At 38.5% G+C, this 23,157-nt stretch overlaps 2 protein-coding genes across 7 annotated transcripts in view; one reads left to right on the top strand and one right to left on the bottom strand.

The window, feature by feature from the left end:
* The window catches only part of ATF7IP (activating transcription factor 7 interacting protein), a 126,596-nt gene extending 112,729 nt beyond the window's left edge, over window positions 1-13,867 (top strand). For all 6 annotated transcript variants that reach the window (XM_045870201.2, XM_064591540.1, XM_045870200.3 and 3 more), the window contains 4 exons: window positions 817-972; window positions 3,278-3,460; window positions 5,516-5,628; window positions 9,270-13,867. In XM_045870201.2, the coding sequence (XP_045726157.1) occupies window positions 817-972; window positions 3,278-3,460; window positions 5,516-5,628; window positions 9,270-9,689 (872 nt within the window). In that variant the 3' untranslated portion in view covers window positions 9,690-13,867. The remainder of the gene's footprint in view (window positions 1-816; window positions 973-3,277; window positions 3,461-5,515; window positions 5,629-9,269) is intronic.
* Window positions 13,868-14,795: 928 nt separating this feature from the next.
* Window positions 14,796-23,157, bottom strand: part of PLBD1 (phospholipase B domain containing 1) — a 54,635-nt gene continuing 46,273 nt past the window's right edge. The window contains exons 7-11 of the mRNA XM_045870206.3: window positions 21,683-21,883; window positions 21,436-21,576; window positions 17,704-17,889; window positions 16,985-17,091; window positions 14,796-15,093 (exon numbers count right to left, since the gene is read on the bottom strand). Of these exons, the coding sequence (XP_045726162.1) occupies window positions 14,911-15,093; window positions 16,985-17,091; window positions 17,704-17,889; window positions 21,436-21,576; window positions 21,683-21,883 (818 nt within the window). The 3' untranslated portion in view covers window positions 14,796-14,910. The remainder of the gene's footprint in view (window positions 15,094-16,984; window positions 17,092-17,703; window positions 17,890-21,435; window positions 21,577-21,682; window positions 21,884-23,157) is intronic.

Genomic DNA, 23,157 nt, shown 5'->3' with positions numbered 1-23,157 from the left:
GAGAGAGAGAGCATGAGCAGTGGGAGAGGAAGAGGGGAGGGAGAAGCAGACTCCTGGCTGAGCCAGAAGCCTGATGTGGGGCTCGATCCCAGGATCCTGGGATCATGACCTGAGCTGAAGGCAGACGCTTAACCATCTGAGCCACCCAGGCGCCCCTATGCTTGATGTATTTGTATCTGTTTTATCTATTTTAGAATAAGAGTTTTTATATTATGCCATATAGTGGTTAACTGTTTTTAAGGGCTTCGTCTGAGATGCAAACATTTATTCATAGGCTGTCATATACCTTTTTTGAGATTAGACACTCTATGTGTATCTTATTTTAATGACTGGATAGTGTAAATCAGCAACCGTCTATATTATCAAACAAAAGAACCTAAACAGCAGTAGAGTAATTGGAGTTCAAGATCACTGATAAACAAAACTCATCAATTTATAGGTGTTTGGTTAGGGGAATGTCCTTACTATAGATAATAGATGCATAGATGTGTATGAATATAGGAAATGAAATTATTCTGATTGACAGGATATTGTATTGAGTTCAGTAATAGGATTCTTTCATGAAAAACAGTGTACAACTATATTTCTATAAATGTGCATTAGAGTATGTGGTAAAATCAATAGTGAATTATTTAAGGCCATGATGTGATGTTTTAACCTGGTAAATGTGCACATAATTAAAATAGAAATAAACTGTTCTCTTAGTGGTAAATGTGACTGAGTGGCAAGCAAATGTAAAATTCACAAATAAAAGAAAAACCTGTATTTCTCATTTTTGTCTATCAATAATCACCATGTCTCACTTTTCATTAATAGACCCTAAAAAGCTAAACCATACTCCTGTGTCAACCATGGGTTCTTCTCAGCCTGTGTCTCGACCATTGCAACCCATCCAGCCTGCACCACCTCTTCAGCCATCTGGGGTGCCAACAAGTGGACCATCTCAGACAACCATACATTTACTACCTACAGGTAAACTTGCTGAATCATTGAGTTGAAGCTTTTAGTTTTGCTTACAGTGAAATATGACTATGGAAGTAAGTGGAAAGATTAGATAGAAAATTAAGGGTAATTCTCTGTTATTTTGAGGACAGGGCATCTTTTTGAGTGTAGTGTAACTTAGATTTGCTGACCACCTTAAGTAGCACCACTGACTGATACAGAGTGGTTATAAGGAAGAAAAATTACATATGTTTTTGTCATCTGCCACTATAAGCAGCAGAAATGAATATAGTTTCTTTTGAGGGGATGGCTATAATGATTCATTCTGATTATGACCACAAAGTAATAATTGACTGATGAAGAAAAAAATTTTAAATGATTCTTAATGTGAACTAGTTTTAACTGGCTTAACACTACCATTTGGAGATATATACTAATGTTTTACATACTGCCTCTCAAGAAGTTATAAATCTTATATTTTCAAGATGTAGCCTAGATCTCCTAAACTATGGGGAAGCCAACCAAGAGAGTTTGTCTTTTTTTTTTTTTTTAAGATTTTATTTATGTATTAGAGAGAGAGCATGCAAGTTGGGGGAAGAGTGTAGAGGGAAGGGGATAGAATCTCAAGCAGACTGTGGAGTGTGGAGCCCAACATGGGGCTCAGTCTCACAACCCTGAGATCATGACCTGAGCCGAAATCAAGAGTCAGACGCTCAACTGACTGAGCCACCCAGGAGCCCTAAGGCAGTTTGTCTTTTTTTTTTTTTTTTAAGCATTTTATTTATTTATTTGACAGAGCAGGAGAGTACAGGCAGGGGAAGCAGCAGAGGGAGAGTGAGAAGCAGGCCCCCTGCTGAGCAGGGAGCCTATATGGGGCTTGATCCTAGGACCCTGGGATCATGACATGAACTGAAGGTGGTCACTTAACTGACTGAGTCACCCAGGTGCCCGTTTTGTTTTGTGTTTTTTTTTTTTAAAGATTTTATTTATTTATTTGAGACAGAGAGAATGAGAGAGAGAGAGAGAGAGAGAGAGAGAGCACATGAGAGGGGGGAGGGTCAGAGGGAGAAGCAGGCTCCCCGCCAAGCAGGGAGCCCGATGCGGGACTCGATCCAGGGACTCCAGGATCATGACCCGAGCCGAAGGCAGTCGCCCAACCAACTGAGCCACCCAGGCGCCCTGTTTTATGTTTTTTTTTTAATAAAATAGCTCATCACTAGAGATTTATCTGCAAAATTATATATGGACTTTTCTCATTAAGGAAAACATTGAATTCATATGGAATTGTATCTAGTGAAATCAAAGTTTAAGTCACCAATTTATATAATTTAGAAGGAGATATCATTATGCAAACCATGTGCATAATAGATAATAAAGTGGGTAATAAAGAGATAAAGAGGTAAGTATTCCTCCTTGTGTACTTTCTTCCCCTTTCTCATATTGAAAGTTCAGATATGTAAAGACTAAGTTAAGTAAAGACGTTAGTAAATAAGTCATTAGTAAAGAAACCTTTTTATCAGATGTCTCATATCCAGTGTTTACCTCCAAATTTGTTTTATTATGGAACCCATTTTCCATATGAAAGGAGATTTATTATTATCTTTTATTATATAGTTAATATGTGGTTATTTGTAAAATGTGATGATAATTCAGAGAGTTATTAACTCCTAAAATAATTATTGTAGTTCTATGCTGCCAGTGAACAGTTAGGACTTTTTTGATAAATATGTGTTAACAACACTCAAGGCATGAATGTTCTCTAGAACATAAATTAGGAGGAATGCTGGAGTAGAGAAGGAAGAATTCTGTATTTTAATTGATGTTTTATTGTTTTGAATTAAGAGATGGTTTGGTTCACGTAAAGAAAACGTCTGTTACAATAGCCAGCCAGATAGAAAATTAAGGATAATTTCTTGAACTGTGGGAATACAGTTACTCCTGGATTTATGCCATTAGTAGAAGGCCTTCAGGGCCCCAAATCCCACTCTGCTAAGAATAATTAAACATTGAGGAGTGAAAATGTGCTCTTTTAATAAAGTCATTCCCATAAGATCATACTCTCAAGTCTTTATCTTTACATGCTTATCATCAAGTCAAACTGAAGAGTAGGGAGGTCATTGGACATGGTTGAGGTGCTCTTTCTTTCTGAAGTTTGGATTGTAATAATAGTTACTATTAATTTTGGTTGGCCATAACACTCTTCTCTTTCAAGATTACAAAAGGAGACTGTTGTCTGTATTTCTGTCTTTATTATAGTTAGATTTTGTGCAAAATTAATCACCATTAATAACTGTTTACTTAACTGGCATTTTAATGTTTTTCTGCTTTTCATTAGCTCCAACCACCGTGAATGTAACACATCGTCCAGTAACTCAGGTGACCACAAGACTCCCTGTACCGAGAGCTCCTACAAACCACCAGGTGGTTTATACAACTCTCCCAGCACCACCAACTCAGGCTCCCCTGCGAGGAACTGTCATGCAGGCTCCTGCTGTTCGGCAGGTCAATCCCCAAAATAGTAAGAGACTCTTTTCTTGTGTATGGCCTCAAAGTTACATATAGTCCTTCAGCATTTAGTGGGCTTACATTGACATTAGATTTAGCAAAAAAAATTGCTTATAATATTATATTAAAACTATTGATAATTTTTCTTCTTCCCCTAGGAGAGTTAACCAGAAAAATTGGACATGTGTATCATATGATTTGTGTTCCATGTGTTGTCTTCAATTTAATTTTATTTATGGCCTGTATTATCACAATGCTCTATTTGATAGTGGTCTGCACTCTCTTAAGAGATACCTAATTAAAGTGGAAATGATTAATTGTGGCATAGCCCAGATAATGGAAATGATGGTTAAGGATAGCCTCCAATGAGAGAGAGTCTTAAGGGTGTGGAAGATGGCTGAGAAATAGAAGACAGGAATATGTTAAAGGAAATCTATTGTTTCTACACACACACACACAGATATATATACACACATATATATAATTATATATATATACTGTATTTAGTAGTAAAATACAGCGTACAAACAAGTTTATATAAAAAGTACATGTAAAGTTTAAAGAAAACTAACAGAATGAACCACCTATGAAATCTCCACCAGTCTAAGAAATAGAGCTTTATCAGTATCCTATAAGCCTACTGTATGCCTTCATTGTATCCCTCTCCCTTTTCATCAGAGGTAACCACCATCTTCATTTTCTGCTTTTGTGTATGATTTTGCCACCAAATAAATATCATCAAAAATACTTAGTTTTGCAAAATTTAATAGCAAGGGCAAATCTAGCTGTTTAAAGAAACTGCCATTATTAGGTGATGATTTCGAGGAGAAAATAAACTAAGCAGAGTCTCTGGTTCACAATCTGGCTTCAGTTTTTCTCAAGTTTACAAGAGCGTTTTCTGGGAAATCAGTCAGTGGGGTCATGAATGAGTTCTGGGAAACTGGGCTCACTATAGTCAGGGTACCTGGCAGAACTATAGTATGGGCCAGGAACTGAATAAATGGCAGTAATATGGTCCAGACAGTAGTTGATTTAAAATTGTCTGTTTCTGTTACCCTAACATATGTCAGAATAGTTTTCTGTTCAGTAAATTGAGTATCCTCAGCTGTTCACGGCATGGAGAGAAAGTGAGGAACCTCATTAACACGAACCAAGGATAACTTATAGTTGAGATTTCTGCTCTAGTTGAAAAGATGAGACAGCTGAGATTTTTTTTTTAAGATTTTTATTTATTTATTTGAGAGAGAGACAGCGAGAGAGAGTACACGAGTGTGGAGGAGAGGGAGAAGCAGGCTCCCCAGTGAGCAGGGAGCCTGACGAGGGGCTTGATCCCAGAACACTGGGATCATGACCTGAGCTGAAGGCAGATGCTTAACCGGCTGAGCCACCCAGGGTGCCCCAAGCAGAGATATTTTTGAGGACACCTTCAATTTGTCTACCTTTAGAGTTACACTGCTCCATTCTGGCCTGTTTGACTTCTACATGTCGTGTACCACTGTGTTCTACTGTTCTAGGGTTTTTGCTTATAGTCCTCCTGGTAGGGATTCCATTTATTTCTCTTATGTGCTGGATCTCCACTGTTTCTTGTATCTCATGTTTTCCTCTTTCTTGATTTTCACTCTCATAATTAGTGGCACATATCCTCCAAAGGCTTCTTGAGAAAGGGTTTATAGAGATAGATTTTTTTTTTGGTTGCTTGCATACAGGAAAATTTCTTTCTCCTCAGGCTTATTATTTGGTTGAGTGTAGACATCAAGGTTAGAAATGTTTTTCCTTCCAAATTTTAAAAACATCACTTTGCTGGCTTCAAGTGTTTAATCTGTGTTCTACCAAATTTAGACTAGAAATCTAGGGTTTTTGTTTGTTTGGGTTTTTTTAGAGAAGGAGAGAGATGGGGGGAAGGGCAGAGGGAGAAAGAGAAACTTAAGCAGGCTCCATGCTCAGCAGGGCTTGATCTCACAACCCTGAGACCATGACCTGAGCCAAAATCAAGAGTCAGACGCTTAACTGACTGTGCCCCCGAGGTGTCCCTAGAATTCTAGTTTTATGCCTTAATTTTCTTTTGTAGGTGTCACAGTTCGAGTGCCTCAAGCAACTACGTATGTTGTAAACAATGGACTAACCCTGGGATCAGCAGGACCTCAGCTCACAGTGCATCACCGACCACCACAAGTGCATACTGTAAGTGTTGATGTTTGGATATCTAAACTTTTCAACCGTAGAGCTGTCAAATATTATTGTAGTTAGCATTTATCCTTCAACCTAGTTGTATCAAGAGGTAATGACAGGTCTTCTGTTTTTCCAACAGAAGTTTATTTAAGAAATAGGTCTTACCATTATGAACAAATGTTCTTAGGGATGGTAGCCATCAAGGATCACTGAGTTTGCTTGTGGTGGTATACAGTGTTCAAGAAGCGTCCATACCTGGGGCACATGAAGTAAAATAGACCATTTTTTAACTCATGGTTACATTAGAAGAGTATTTTTGAGTATTAGTGTTATTCATGTTCTAGCTTTATTCTTTTCCTCAAAACCTTATAGCAGTTCTAACTGGTATATTGCCATCACTTTATTGTTTTTAATAATCTAATGGTATTGGGAATTCATTTGTTAAGAGATGACAGAGAAGATCAAAGATGTCGTCTTAGTTTTAGGCTGCAAAACAATATCACATTATTCTGTGACATGATTATAACAGTATTTGGTATGGTATACCATGTAAATGGAAATGCTGGCTTTATGAGAAGGGAGGAGATTGAGATTTCATATCACTTTTCACCAAGCAAAGAGTCCCTTTTTTAAGTATGCATAATAATTACTAGCATTTCTTGAGTGCTTGCTACGTGCCAGGCACTGTCAATATACTTGGTCCTCAGGAATCCTTTAGGAGTCTTGCTCTCCTTTTTTATTCTTTATTATTGATATGGCAGCTTATACACAGAGAGTAACCAGCCCAAGGTCATACCTCATAAAAACTCATGCATTCCAGCTTTCTAGTCTATCCTCTTATTTTTCTTACTCCACTACAATGAAAAAATGAATGTTAATGGAGCACTAACTATATACCAGGCACTCTACTAAGTACATGTATTATTTTATTTAATTCTCACAACCCTATGAGGATTATTATTCTCCTTTTGATAGAAGAGGATACCATGTCACAAAGATGTTAAGTGGTTACTCAGGTTACTCAGTGTCATTACCCAAGCTAATGTCAGAGCCATTTTAACACAGGTTGTCTGATCCCAGCACTTGCAGTGTTTCAGATCTGGCCCTGTTAGAATATATGTGTGAATATACCATTACTGTTGTTTGCAGCTACAGATAATTTCTTTCATTCCATATTCCTTCAAAAAATATAGAGTAAAAATCTCTAATACCATAGTTTTACAGATTTTTAAAAAAATTTTTTTTTAATTTATTTGACAGAGACCGCGAGAGAGGGAACACAAGCAGGGGGAGTGGGAGAGGGAGAAGCAGGCTTCCCACGGAGCAGGAAGCCTGATGTGGGGCTTGATCCCAGGACCCTGGGATCATGACCTGAGCCGAAGGCAGATGCTTAACTGACTGAGCCACCCAGGCGCCCCATAGTTTTACAAATTTGATGACCTATCAAGAGCTTTTTTTCAAAAAAACAGGAGCCCATGTGTATTGTCTTATAATAAACTGTGTATCTTACAGGAGGAACTTTTTTTTTCAGAAGGAACTTTTTTTTAAAATTTTATTTTAATTAATGTAAAAAATGCTTTTAAATGAGAATTTGCAAATATATCAATAGAGAGTATACTGTAACAATTCCCACTTACCCATCACTCGTCACTTATCAGCATATCATTTCATATTTCTTTTCATTCTTTTCATTTCATATTTCATATTCATTATCAGCGATCATTTTCATATATAATGCCACCCACTTATTTTGACAATCCATGTATACACGGGGTTATTTTGAAGCAGATCCCTATTGTATTATTTTATTTGTAAAACTTGAATAAAAACCTCCATTGCAATGGCAAAAATGAAAAAACAAAACTCAGTTGACTTAATACTAAGTTTCAGGATATGAGCAGATTCAGAATCCTAGAATTTTAAGAATTAGAAGGGACATAACAGCCATTAAAGCTGTTGTCAAATTCCTTAAATTCTTGTGCTCCCTCCAGTCAGATTCATGGCTTCAGCCATCTTCGCTTGGATCTTGCTGTTTATTTAACGTTATTTACTTAGGTGACTAAATCACTTAAGGAAAAAAAAGATAATTTGAGAGAGTAAATAGAGCAAAATGTCCAGCATTCAAATCACTTCTACTTTTTCAGCTTTCAATATTTTATTTAAATTTGATTTTTTTCCCTTCTAACTTTATATTCATTTTAGCTTTTTAACTGTGGATTCTGCCTTTTTCCAGATATGTATATGAATTTCTTCCACTAGGCATATGAATTTCAACACATTTGCTTTCCTTGAAATTATCCAGCATATCCTTTTTGAGTTCTTACTATGTGCACATTACTGCTACTAAGCTTTGACAGGGCATGGAGATTAAAAACATAGCATCAGACCTTCACAGAATTCATTGTTTAGTGTATGTAAATAACTCATTTTATGAAATGCATATTAAAACATAGTTCTTATTCAGTGAATTTTAGTTAAGGAAATCTTACTTGTTTCATGACTTTTAGTCTAAAGTCAGTGAACAAATGACACGTTTCACTTGGGAAAAAAAAGATCACTCCATATCCCTTTTTCCTGGCTCACACTTGAATCTTTTTAGAAAAAAATTACCATCACTGTAATCTTTATTAAAACCTACATATAGGGCGCCTGGGTGGCTCATTTGGTTAAGCGTCTGCTTCAGCTCAGTTCATGATCCCAGGGTCCCGGGATCAAGTCCCCCATCAGGCTCCCTGCTCAGCCAGGAGTCTTCTTCACCCGCTTTTTCTGCCCCTCCCCCATACTCGTGCACTCTCTCTCTCAAATAAAATCTTAAAAACAAACAAACAAACAAACCCTAGGTATAATAATAATGTCCAGTGTTAGAAACAAGTCAGTTTGAATTCATACACTTACTATTCATGCTTTTTCATCATATGGCCTTTACCTTTCCAAATGTCTTTTCTTAATGCATATGCCCTATGTCTTAGTAAAAGTTAATACTTGTTTTTGCCCATAAATCCCCTACTTTCCTGTAGCCCCATGCCCTTATTCATGCTTTACCTATTGGCTGAAAGGTTACACACTATTTCTCCATTTCTAAATCTTACCTTTCATAGTCCAACTTAAATGTCACCTTTTTTGTGCAGATTGACTAAGAACATAATATGTACATTCAGCTTTAAATGTGCTTATTTGTGATCTGCTACTGTCCTTAGGTGGAAAAAATGGCTTAAAAATGAAAGAGTTGAATACTCAAATTACATACATATAGTAGACTGTCATACATGATGTTTAAAACTCTTACATTATTCTAAAATGAGAATCTATAGCATAGATAATTAAACAAATTATTTTGTTAGAGAGAGATGATTATTTTAGTTTCTGTCAAAATGATTTTCCATCAGCAAAGGCTTTCCTTTCTCAAGGAAAGCTTAGTATTTTAGATGTAGAAGGTATATTGGAGTATCAGTAGACAAATAATATTGTTTATGGTATGATTGGTCACAAATCAAATAGAGCTAGCCAAATGTGGTACAGTATTTGGTATTTCTTAGTATTCTTGATGTAAAATGATAATTCTTTAAATGATGTCTGAGTTGGTTTAGTTCTAGCATTCCAAAATAGTCCTTTCTGTGATCATTATTAAATCAATGTGACTCTTCTTTTATTAGGAGCCCCCACGCCCTGTGCACCCAGCACCCTTACCAGAAGCCCCACAGCCACAGCGTCTGCCCCCAGAAGCTGCCAGCACATCTCTGCCTCAGAAGCCACACTTGAAATTAGCACGAGTTCAGAGTCAAAATGGCATTGTACTGTCATGGAGTGTCCTGGAGGTAGACCGAAGCTGTGCCACTGTTGACAGCTACCATCTCTATGCTTACCATGAGGAACCCAGTGCCACGGTGCCCTCACAGTGGAAAAAGATTGGAGAAGTAAAGGCACTTCCCTTGCCCATGGCATGCACTCTCACCCAGTTTGTATCTGGCAGCAAATACTACTTTGCAGTACGAGCCAAGGATATTTATGGACGTTTTGGACCTTTCTGTGATCCTCAGTCAACAGATGTGATCTCTTCTTCCCAGAGCAGTTAAACCTTGGAGCCTTTATCTCTTCCTCTTTTCGAGTTCCACTTTTTGGTCTTGTTTTAATCTTGTGCATGATATCCATTGTAAAATCCACATTGTGCAAGATTTCTTGGACAGATGTGTATATACACTACATTTGTTTATAATCAGAAGTAAAATAAACAGCCCATAAAGCAAGAGTCTTTTCCTGGACAATTGAAGCTTCAGGGTTTTGAAGTGTAAATGTGCACCTTGCTTTAGTTTTTAGGCTGGGGAATATGTGTGGGTGTTTATGTGTGTTTTTCCCTATTTATATGTTTACTGCAGTGGAATCTCCCATTTCCATTCTCACATTTACCTCTCTTCCAGTATAAAGTAAGTAGATCAAGGGATCCGAGGTATGGTATGTAACTGGCATGATTCTGCTTCTGAGGGATCTGTAGGTTCATAGCTAAATGAATCTAAAGGAAAGAAAAAGCAAAATGGTTAAATAGTTTAAACTAGGTTAATTTGAACACAGGAAGGATCTGTTCATCTTTTTTCTTTGCTTGGTTGTTAATTAGGTGAAAAAGATCTGCATTGGCCCCTCTTTCCTAATCTGGCTCTTACATTTATTTTGTGCCTTAAAGATTAACTACTAAAATAAACATGACCATTTATCCATTGTTGATCTTCTCTTTCAGCCTTTTGCCCTTCATTTCTCCTTCATCTCTACTAAATATAGCACATTCTCCTCAAGTCAGTTTTAAACTTAACTAAGGCTTTTAGGTATATTCTTACCAGTGGCATCACTACATTTAACTCTAAAAATTTGACTGCTCTTTTCTTCTAAGAACATAAGTGCTTTTTATCTTTGGTCACTACTTAAATTAACTGTGTAAAATGGACCAAGAGAAGAAAGACCATAGTGTGTAAGAAAATTGTCCTTCAAACATATTTTAGAATTTATATTGCATACTGTGTTAGAGATTAGGAAAGCAATGCTAGTTCACTTTATCACCCAAAGCGTAGTATTCTTTCGTAGGTAGTAAAATTCACAAAATATAGTGAGCTAGAATATCAAAGGGAAAGCTTTATTTCCTTATTACTCTCCTATCATTTTTTTCTGTTTTAACCTTTTAACTTTGTTTTGATTGATGCCAAGTTTTGTCTGATTTACCCTCTGTCAACTTTGGACAGAATTTAAAGTATATCCTTTGGGGTTATTTTATGTAACAATTAGATAATACTTTCTATGCGTCTCTGTTCCTGTTCAGAGTTACTCAAATTCTGTTTAGATCGTGGATTTTCAGTATGAGTGCCGCTCTACTGGTATCAGGTAGGTGTTCAAGTGTAGGTAGTTTAGGGCAGGAGAGATGGGGTAAGTTTGGGGATGAGAGTATGGTTGGGAATAGTTTGGAAGAAATTCATGGAGTTTGTGAGATAGTTTTTCAAGGCATCTTCCCTTACCATATTTGAATTCATATTCCTATCTTCTCAAAATAAATACATTTTTAATTTTTCTTGGGATTATAGGAGGGAGCTATCCCTTCTATTAATGCTGCTTTGTTTGCAGCTTTGATGGCTTGTAATGGGAAGCATTCTAGCTGTAAAGAAACTCTCATTAGAGACTTCACCAGTCAGTATACTGTCACATTAGGTGTAAAGTTTGATTGATGCTGAAGAAAGCCTACAGATTGCCAAAATGTAAGTGCTCCAGAACCTTCCTTTCACTTTCAGAAAATGAGACCACAATGAGAAAGTTTTCATGAATCCAGTTTGCCAACCAACTACGTAGATGTTACTCATTCTAGGACTAATGATAAGAAGTTGTCAGTGTCATGCCAATGAAAATTTTAAAAGGGAGAAACTGATGATCTTCTAGCGTATATGAACACCTATCTATATCTGCATGTATATATGTTTTTACCCGCAATGGTGGCATTGTTGATTATGTGTTCAAGATCATTCCTGTCTACAGAATGGAAAGCCTGTGTTCAATTAAAAATGTTCTTTATTGGCCGGTTTTATGGTCATGTGATGACAATTTGCTTACCTAGCCTAGAAAAGCTTCCCTTGGTGAATGTGTTTATTTATATTCACTAATCATTTTTTTTAAGCTTTCATAGCATTATATAATCAGGTGAAGAAAGCTCAGTAGAATGAAAATACTATTTTAGCCTATATTGTGTGTCTTCTGTCAAAGAAAAAAAAATAAATTCTCAAATAGTAACCCTAAAAATACACTTACTATGGCAAAATAAAACTTTTTATTCCAGATGGTGGAAGGAAGGTACAAAGAGAGACTGTAATTATTTGAGGAAAGTGTGTATTACGAGATGCTTTCCTCAAATTAGCATGCCATGGGATTTATAGGCAACAGCTATATTGAATTTACTGAAAACTGCTAGGCTAGGACTATAGGCATTTATTTTGGGCAGGTTTTGTTGATGAGCTCTGAGTTTGTTTTGTTTCTTTTGAGAGAGAGAATGGAGGACTGAACTAGAAATAGCTACTGATTACAAGACTATATTGTAGCAGTTCATACTCCATGGTACCTTTTCACAAAGTATTACAAATAAGTTTGATTATCCCATTTTGGGAATGCAAGTTTGTTAACAGTTTTAGCCTGACAGTACTTGTGTAAGTATTGCCTTATTGGAAATCCCTAAAGCTTCTGATATTTCCATCTGAAATATAGGGTGTTCATATGGCATTTGAAGGTAATGGTGATGTTTGTTGCTCTATGTTTTGCACTTTGTCAGAGTAATTTTCACCCTGTTTTAAGTGTGAGTAAGCCTCATTTTAAAATTATGTTCTTGCCAGTTAGTTTATAAAGTACAAAGACAACATTTCTTGTTAACTGTTAACTTTATGAGGTAACTATATCCCTGTTTCCCTGGACTCGCTTTAAAATATGCAGAATACTGTGTACTGTTTAACACAGTAGATGTTCATGAGAGAAGTGAAGAGTACAGCTTTCTTCCTTGAAAAGTGCATATTTATTGGGATGCCGTTTGCCTCACAGAGAGTGTTCCCCACTCAGCCCACCGCCATTGCTGGTTAGTAAATGAAAGATGGAAACATGACCGAAAGCAAGGAGCTTAGAATTGTTGGTACATCTGTCTGCAAAATTCCTTAGGCAGGCTGCACTATACAGTTCTCTTACTGTATTGAGTAAGTGTTAACTTAGTTTTTATCGTTTGCTTTTTTGCTTACATTTTCCAAATTATTTATGCAGCAAGGTGAATGTTAATATTGCATGATACGCATTTACCTTGTTCCATGGATTTTCCAGTACTGTACAAGATTAACAAAATAATGCCTGTGGTATCCTCTTCTCTTCTCTTTGATACACTGTGATTTTAGCACATTAGAGTACTGAAAAGACCTTCCAAGTGTTCTCCCCAACTTTCCTTCTTGGGCTATTTCAGAATCATATGATTTATTCGTTATTTTAATTTCATTGTTGACCGGTCGTTGGCCTGTTTTATTCTAATTTCCAGAAAAACCATGCCCCAATATTGGATTCTTGGAAATAATTCTATTTAAAATCAATGCAGGATTCTGCCTTCCTTACTATTTACTGAGTGATGCCCCTCTCCCACTTTTTAACATTTTTGGACAAACAGAAAGAACAATCTCATGAAGTGTTTTCGCTAGTGTGGAGGACTTAGATTTAATTCCTATAATACATTCCCCTTGAGCCAGCCAAATGGGGAGGAATGATAAAACACATGTTTTGTCTTCTCCAAACAGTTTTATCATGCTGCATAAGTTTTTTTTTTTTTTTTGTAGAGTCAGCTAAGTACCCATCATTTATATTTAAATGCTGGGGTGGGGGGGGAGTGTTTTTCTTTTAGTTTTGTTTGTAAATAAGGTAACTGGGCAATCAAACACCTTTTGGGGATCCTGGCTTCATTATTTTCTCCGCTATTTCAAAATTAAATATAAAAATAAATCCTTTGTAGGAAACTTGCATCCTGATTTTTCTTTATTGCAGTTGAAAGTGTAAATAATAAGACAATGTAAGACCTTCCTAATGTCTAATACAAACTGGGCTATAGCAAGTTGCCCTATTTTTATTAGGTTTTGAAGGTTTTGTGGGGTTTTTTTTTCTTTTTAAAATGTACAGTAGAGTGGTGTCTGTATAAGTGTTAACTGTAGTGGGATTTTGTCCAGCAAGCCTGAAATTTATACTTTGAAATAAACTACTGGGTTTTTAACATTTGAGTATTCTGATTCATTCTAGTTATTCTCAGCCCTTGTGTTGCTTTTGGAAGTCTCTCACATTGTTAAGAATCACCCATTATACTGTATAATATGGTTTATTTAACCCACTTGGCAGTACCACAGCACTCAAACAACATAGAATTCTCTAGCTTTGAAGGAGTTGTTAATGTAGAATTGCTCCCAGATTAGATATGCTACTTTTAACTGATGGGAGACCACATTAAGGTTATATTGTGTGCCTAGTCTGTACCACGAAAAGACTCAGCTGGTGCTTGTTAATGGCTGGAAGAATCACTAACTGTATTCTATTAGAGGTTCCTTTGAAAACGAAGCTCCACCATCCCCTAGGTCTTTGTCATTAAGTATATCCAGCCCGGGGAAGGATAAAAAGCATGGAAGAGTGTACAGGTTCTTAGGGGCAAGGCCTAGAAGTGACACTAGTATCAGATTCCTTGGGCAAGAACCCTATCACATGGCACAGCTATCTAGGGAAACATGGGAGATGTGGTCCATGTGGCCAGGCATGAAAGGAGAATATGGATCTGGGTGAGCAGTTTCTGCCATACCGTCCTGTATATGAACTTTTATGGTAAAGCCAGGTGTTATTATTTATCTTCTAGAGTATTTCTTCTACAGTGTGTCACCCTGTAGAGAATGTGTGTTGTAAAAAACTACAAAATCAACAGAAAATGAAAGTGACACGCTGAGGGGTGCCTGGGTGGCTCAGTCGTTAAGCGCCTGCCTTCAGCTCAGGTCATGATCCCAGCGTCCTGGGATCAAGCCCCGCATCGGGCTCCCTGCTCGGCGGGAAGCCTGCTTCTCCCTCTTTCACTCCCCCTGCTTGTGTTCCTCTCTCGCTGTGTCTCTCTGTCAAATAAATAAATAAAATCTTTAAAAAAAAAAAAAAAGAAAGTGACACGCTGAATTTAATATATTTTATTAAGACTAATTCTGAATGGAAAAGAATAGCTAAAATAGTGCCTTTGGAATCTTATTTGCAACCTTCTATTCCCTTCTATTCCCTCAGCTCCCTCCTTCATTTTATGTCACGTTTCAAAACTGGTTTCATGGTAATAAAATCAAAGTCATAGGTCTCTGGCATGCCCTTGTGGAGAGTTTTGTTGAAACGGTTCCAGTGAAAAACAGGGAGGCCACCTTGTACTGTGGGACCGCTAATGGCATAGGCTGTATACGCTGACGCGAGGTAGATATCTGCCACCTGGAAAGCGAGAGGAGAGGGACGTTTTAGAAAAGCGTTTGGAAAAAACTAGATTCTTGTTTTTCCTTTTTTTTTTTTTTGTCCTGCTCTTTCTCCAAAGTCACAATATTAGCCCCCTTTTAAAATAAAATATCGCAAACTTCCACAACATGTTCTTCCATAACCATTTGGTATTCAGATGTGAATTGAGTAGAAGTGCATTAACATAGCCAAAAGTGTGAGATCTGGAGTCAGAATGCTCATATTCAGAATTCTAGCTCCAAAACTTGTTTAAAAATAACCCCTATAGGACTCCGTTTTCTCATTTGTGAAAGGGTTTTAATAACCATACTTCACAGAAGAGTTGTCATGGGGATTAATGAGAGCAAATGCTTGGAGCAGTGCCTAGAATATATTCTTCAGCAAAAGTTGTTACTAATCAGGGCGGTAACAAGAGTTTTAAAGTAGAAGGAACTCAACATCCAAAAACGAGGTCCATGGGTTCTCAAAAGCATCTAACCACTGGGTAGCAGCAAATCTTAACCTCAGGAAAAAGATGTCTCATAGCTTCTGATTTTCCACATATTCAAAATGGCTCAAGGAAAATGATAGTAAGTATATCCTTCAACAGAAACTCTTTTGATGAAAAATTGGCAGACTCCTCTCTCCAGAAGAAAGTAAAACTTGGCAGGTCGAAGGTCGGCTTGGGTTCTCTCCGGTAAGGCGGCAGTCATTCTCTGTGTATCTGGGAATGGCTAGAACACTTCTTGCACGCTCTACTGAATGTTTGCAAATACCATTAACAAGAAATAAGCACTCACTGGGGTTTCATGCGTGTCAGGCTTTCTACACCCACTGAATTTTACTTTACACAACACATTGGGGCTCATTAAAGCTAGAGCTTTGGTATCATCATATGGCTAAAAAGTAGCTTGAGTAGGAACTAGACTATTCTAAAGCATCTTCTGTTTAGGCATTAGGCTGATAGAAAAAATTATGTGTAGGCGGATCAGCATTCTTAACAGTTAACTCCACTTCTAACAGATTTCTCCCAGAATTTAGGACTGAAAGTGCAAACAAAAAGACAAGCCCAAACCAGGAGTGCAAAAGGACGTGGTAGAATATTCTTTTCCACCAACCACATGGCTAACTCATACCCTCGGACACCCCAAATCCAGTAGTGTGCAGGAAAGTTTTTAATGACCAGCTCTCTTGAGAGGAAAAAAAGACCCTGATTTGTAGTGTTTGCTGATTTGCATGGTGTAAATACTCCTCCATGGCTGATTTCAAGCTATCCACATGATGTCAACGGATTTTAACAATTGGTTCTCACAAGCCCTTATGAGTTGGCTTCAGCCCACCACTGCAAATAAGTAATGCTTATTTATTACCTATATTAGGAGACGCATTACAGCACTTAATAATTCTAACATGGTGAAAAACCTTTAGTGCTTGTCCAATAAACCTGTTCCTTCAGCTAAATTCAGTTCCTGTTTAATGTGAAATCACACTGCTTCCAATAATAGGTTCTTTGGACTTTGGGCTAGTCTGGTAAAACTTAAGACATCAACATCATCATCATCATCACCATCATGGTGTACATTTACAAATAACACAACATCGGTACTAAATATTCTTCACAACAATCCTATAAGGCAAGTACTGTTATGTCCGTCTTACAGATAAGGAAACAAATATTCCAAGATTATGGAATTTTCTATTAAGTGGCAGGGCAGGGCATTAAAGTTAGGCAATGAGACCTACCACCAGAATCTGCAAAAGCTGATTCCTGAATTGAATTTATGGTCAGAGACAATATTGTGTTTTATGCCACAAAAATCTCTGCAGCTTTGCCTTTGGATAGGCCTAGGTGCAGGTAAAAATTAAATTCAAAAGCCAATTCGCATGTTACCTTTGTGTCATAGCAACCTCCAGGACTTGGGCTAAGTGAGTTCAGGTCTTCACGGCAGCAGATGGTATTGCAGGGATCGCCCTTACTGTAAGGATCCTTCCTATAATCTAGGAGGAAATAGTGATGGGGAAGAGGGTGAGTACTGGTTGTTCTGGGATACACCTGCCCACAGGAAGCCTTTGGACCTGTTCAAGTCTAGATAATCAAGAGTCCACCCCCAGTGGCCTCATTCACCCAGCCGCTCTCAAGAAACTTGCACAGTGAAGAGTGGATGGAAGAGAGAATAAAGGATAAATGTGCATCACTATTTTTCTACAAAATAAATACAAATTTGATACTGTTCATCAAAAACAGAGTATTTATGAATAATTTTTGTTTTATTAGCTGCTTCTGTCCTTGGAAGAAAACCTGTGTTAGGGTTGAGGGGGAGTGGTAAAAAAAAAAGTACTCTGTATGGGTTATTGCCTCTGTGTTTTATATATTCTTTTTTTCAGTGAAAAAAATCTGTAGAATCTTCTTCCATGGCATTTTATAAAAGAAGACAAAATTCTATCTTTCGAGTATAAAATATGTATAGTATTGATTGAATACTAAAAACTTCTTATAATTCCTTCTACTGCTGAGATGGATTCTTAACGTGGGAAAACGTACACGGATTCTTTATTCATGCGGAGGAAAGGGAGTTTTGAGGAATGATTCTTGAGAAATGTGCTACGTACTGTTGTATCGCATGATATATTTCATGGATGCCATATCAGTCACGTCCCCTTGGTCACGCCGGAAGATTTTGGCTCGTGAAGCCATATCATAGGAGTACTCCAAACCCAGCTTCTGAACTAGCATTGGATAGCCACTCCAGCTGTAGATTTTTTCATGGAAAGGAATGTTGTAGGAGGGCCAATATCCTGATTTGGGATGGAAGGAAGGAAGGGTGAGATTGACAGGGAGACAAAAGAGAGATGGAACAAAAGAAATGTTATTAATGATAGTTTCTTTTGAAAATCGGCACAGGTGTGTGATTGCAAAATGATATTATAAAGAAAATAAAGCTTTGAATGTGAACACTGGCCTTCAAACTGATCCTTTTAAACGTACAGAATCAGTATACCTCTAGATGATTCCATTAGGGAAAGAAGAGCATCAGAATTCTTTGGTTTTCACCCAAAATTCTTTCTTATTTTTTTTAAATATTTTATTTATTTATTTGTCAGTGAGAGAGAGTACAAGCAGGGGGAGCAGTGGGGGCAGAGGGAGAAGTAGGCTCCCCACTGAGCAAGGAGCCCGACGCGGGGCTCCATCCCAGGACCCTGGGATTATGATCTGAGCCAAAGGCAGGCGCTTTTGGACTGAGCCACCCAGGCGTCCCTTCACCCAAAATTCTTAAAGCAATCTATTAACCAGAAAATAACCTTATGATCTGGATAACAAAATGAAGTGTAACACAGAGCGGTCTGGGGAGCTGGTTTAAGTGAACCTGGTTCCTGAAATGTCGAGATAGTTTCACAGTGTGGCCCTAACAGGGAACATGCCAGGTGCTAATCATGGGACAGTGGAAGAATATAGTACCTAGAGTTCAGAAAACCTAGGCTCAGGGCTAAATCACCAGGTCTTAGGCAGTTAACCTCACTTATTTTCTCCTTTTAACAGGGAAAGGAGAAGGAAGAATCCATAATTTGAAGAGACTGGAGATGATCTTTAAGGTTCCAGCAGGCTTTAACTTCTTTTTGTAAGCGTTCCTTAAGGCTTAGTTCCATCCCAAGCTTCATAATGTGCCAAGGCCATAGAGCACATTCGTCACTAAGTGTCAGACATGTGACACAGCTCTAGTACAATCAATATTTCAGGAACAGCCCAGATTCCAGTGGCCTGGGCTATTGTTTATAGGACAGTTAGTCAACGCAGGGACTCTTCCACCATTCAGCGTTTATTTCCCATCCCCCATATTGTCTTGGCCTTTGTCTGCCTTTCTCCCTTTTGACTGTTTTATAGGATCCCCTTGGTAATCATTATGCTTGGTAAGCATTAGATGAATATTAACTATTATAATTATTATACTTCTCTTTATATGAACGCAGCTGAAATGAATAATCAAAATGGCTGCTTTACACATCACATTTTCATAAAGCTTCATGATTTACAAAAACATTTAGAGTATCTTGTATAATCTCACAACAACCTAATTATGTATATAAGCATTACCATCCCTCCTTATAAAGAAAGAAACAGAGGTTCAGAGATGTTCAGTGCCTCCCTTCTGACCAAGGGCTTCCAGCAATATACCACAGCTGCTTCCAAATTCTAGGAGGTTTGTGGAACTTTCTGTCTTTTATTATAATGGCTATATGACATCACGTAAGTATTTGGGCAAATCGCTTTCTGAGCCTTTCTTTCCTTACAGTAAAATGGTAACAATGCTACTTATCTGGAAGTATCTTAACGAAGATCAAACAAGAGAACATAAGTAAAAGGCCCGAAAGAGTGCCTAGTATATAGTAGACAATGAATTTAACTCTCTGTTCTTCCCACCTCCGGCAAAATAACTACAGACAGATGAGCATTAGATTTTTTTTTTTTTTTTTTAGTCTCAGAGTAGATTTCTTCATGGGATCTAGGAACAAGATCACAAAGAACTGGACTGCCATTCCATAATCAGTGGCAGTCCAAAGAAGAAAAGGCCTTGAATAACCTGTCCCCTCCGGTACACATCTCCCTCTTGAGGCTGCTAATTTTGTCGGGCTCTTACAAGCTGGATGGGCCAGGCTTCAAGATCAGCCAGCTGACTTCTCAGTTTTGAACTGCCATCCTAACCAAGTGACTGTCAATGATTTGACTTCTCTATTGACTTGGTGATCTCTGATCTGCTGGGCAGCTGAAGTCACCACCTTCACTAACTGTTTTCTGCATATTATGAGCATTTGGTTGGTGTCATTAGAAAGTCTCTGGGAACCTGGGAGCCTGAGGACCAGGCCCTGATTCCCGGGGTCCGTATCTTCCCTTGGTTCTGTTCCTGCTCATCTATCAGCTGATCTATTGCAATAGCTTCCTAATTAGTCTCCTGCCTTCTCTCTGACTTCCAGTCTTTTCTCCCTTTTCAAAAACTCCCATTTTCTAAACTGCTTAGCAGGATAGAAAAGCACCACCACCTTCCACTACATAGCCCTTCCGCTAGCTATCTCGAGCTAACAGTCTCTCAATCACATCAGTTTTCATGCCTCCATTTGTTTGACCTTGTCCCCTTGTCAAATTGCTGAGCTCTTTTGTGACCTTTAACCATCACTCAGACATCATCTTCACTCTCATTTATTCAAGAAACATGCACATATGTTGTGTGTGCCAAACCCTATGATCGATGCAAGACAAGAGTGCTTGCTTTGTGTCAGCAATGTGCTCAAGAATTTACAAGAATTATCCCAATTCACTCTCATCACAACTTTGTGAAATTACAAAGGTCCACACTCCCACATCCAGAATCTCTTGGAGGCCAGATAATTCAGTACTCAGGGTTTTGCAGATTTTAGAACGGCAACGGGGTGTGCATACCACATATGACATTGCATTCTCTGTGGGCAACACTTCATAATCAAAGGCATTGAAATTTCTGTAGCCTAAGGTATAGTCTCCCTGGAGGAGAGGAAATAAAGACTAAATAGTTCAAGTCGACCGAACTACCAAACGGGTAGTTTTTGCTACCAAGAGGAGGTCAGACTACTAAGTTTGCTAGGAAAGAACAACAAAAAAATATCTTGAGATTTCAAAATTACTGATAAGTGATTGTGGACCTTGTACTGCCACTGTTGGGTTTTATAGATGGAGAAAGGGAGGCTTGGAGAGAGTGGATCATTTGCCCGAGACTTTGAGGAGCAGAGATTCAAATCGAGGTGGTTCTTCAAATGGTGGGGCTCTCGTCTTGCCCTCCAGACCCGCCTTCTCTGATCCTCCCACTGATCACAGCTCCCCCTGGGCTTGGTGCCGTGGACGTTATGACGGCTCTTCCCTTTCTGGGTTCTAACGGCTGTTTATGTGCCTCCCTTCCTCACTAGACTGCTTCTCAAGGTCGGAGATTTTGTACCTGCAGCCATGCTTTTCCAGTCCCTGGGCCAAGGAAGCACTTCTGTAAATATTTGCTGAATTTGACTAAAAGCTTTACCCCGGACCTACCCAGGAGCGAAGGCAATATTAGAGCTATGAGAAGTCCTAAGACTATAAATGCCTGGATTTGTCCCCAACTACACAGTGTCCTATAAGAGTTTGCGGTGCCGATTTTACATGTTGTGCTGAGGCTGGGAATTCTTTCCCAGTGTAGCCAGCACTGGCTTTCTCATCCTTTCTTCCCCACCATTCAACACCCCCCGCACCCCATCATATAGCCCCGTACCACACATTCCCCACCACATACGCATACACACTCACAGACTCATCAGACTTCCAGACTTCTAGCATAAAGACAGTACCTCTCCGTAGAACCTCAGTTTGGTCAGAATATTCTACATATGTAGGAATTTGCTCCACAATGTAGAGAGTGCCTGCGTCAAGGCTATACTTCGGCTTTACCTTCTTCAGGTCCAGGACCATGTACTGATTGTTATAGGTGCCTGAAATATTGGGAGACATGAAGAAGGGTATGGGTATGGGTCTACTGGTTAACTCGAAACCTAAACATACGTACCTGCCTAAGAGCTATCCTGCCGGGCCACTTACCAGAGTTGTAGTTTGAAAAGATCTCTGCCCACTGCCTTCCATCATTTGCCATCATATTGGCTACACGAACTCTTTGCCATGCGAGGAGAGACTGGGGTACCACAAGCTTTAGTAGGGTTTTATTATACACGCTGTTTGTGGTCTGTAGCAATATCAAACCACTGCTAAGAATGTAAAAGTCATCCAGAGACTCCAAAAACCCTACAGGAGAGACAATTATACAAATCAGCATACATATAGCTGGTATATTCAACCAACATTATTGGTGTAGAGCTTTGCATACACAATGCATTTTGCAAAGAGTATCAGTTATTATGATCCTTGATCTGCAGTAGCCTCTCTTGGTTTGGGCTCACCTCTGTGTGCTTACTTAGCAGTTGCTTATAAAACGGTGCCAGTGGACCTCTGACCCTAGATTCTCTATTGGTATTTTTTGATTTTATAATTTGGACACTAAAAATATCTTAAATCAGGACTATTCCAATTTTCCAAAATGATAAACAGAAATAGATCTCCACTAACTAGGATTTTGCAGGAGAACTTGTAGTGAGGGAGAGGTATTAACAGGGTTCATGGTTGGATAATAAGATTAGGGATGTCCTCTTTCTTCTCTTTCTACTTTTCTGTATTTCCCAAATTTTACATAATGAGTCTATAGGATCTTTAGAAAGAGGAAAAACATCTACACTTACCAGAGGAACTTCCCAAACTTACACCATTTTTATACCACCTTATCATTTCTGCCATATCTGATCACTTGTACTATTATTTACTTACTATTTTTTCCTTAAATTAACTCTCTTGTCAAACTTAAAGTACTTAACTTGTCGCATACAATAATATCCGAAGAACTGTGGGGTTAATGTTTTGGCTTTTTTTCCCTCAGGAAACACATTAAATCAAACACATTTCTACTAACATGCAAAAATTACTTGCCCATGGACCACCTAATACCACCTCACCAGCACTATGCAGGCCACACCTGGAGAAACACCAACAGATCTGAAGCTTTTGTGTTCGCGAAGAACAAGATGAGGCTCAGAGAGGTGAGGACACCTGTCCAGGACCATACAGCCAGCTTGACCCAGTCCAGCACTCTTTCCACTAAGTGTGAACCCCTACGCTCAGCCTTCATGGCTTTCCTTCTTCTGGCTTAATGAAGGCTGGAGGAGAAAAGCTTCATGGAGGAAGCAGACCTGGAACTGAGTCAGGAAGCTTGTGTAAGAGCTGACTAGGGGGCACCTGGGGGCTCAGTCAGCTAAGTGACCGACTCTTGGTTTTGGCTCAGGTCATGATCTCATAGTTGTTAGATGAAGCCCGTGTGCGGCTCTGTGCTTAGCATGGACTCTGCGGGAGATTTTTTTTTTTTTAAGATTTTATTTATTTATTTGAGACAGAATGAGAGAGAGAGAGAGCTCATGAGAGGGGGGAGGGTCAGAGGGAGAAGCAGGCTCCCCGCCGAGCAGGGAGCCCGA

This window comes from Mirounga angustirostris, unplaced genomic scaffold (assembly GCF_029215605.1).
Source record: "Mirounga angustirostris isolate CCGP_5_RB_7025 unplaced genomic scaffold, mMirAng1.0.hap1 SCAF_5, whole genome shotgun sequence".
In the NCBI taxonomy this organism is placed as follows: domain Eukaryota; kingdom Metazoa; phylum Chordata; class Mammalia; order Carnivora; family Phocidae; genus Mirounga; species Mirounga angustirostris.
The sequence above is the reverse complement of the archived record's forward strand: the minus strand, read 5'-3'. Positions and strand labels throughout refer to the sequence as shown.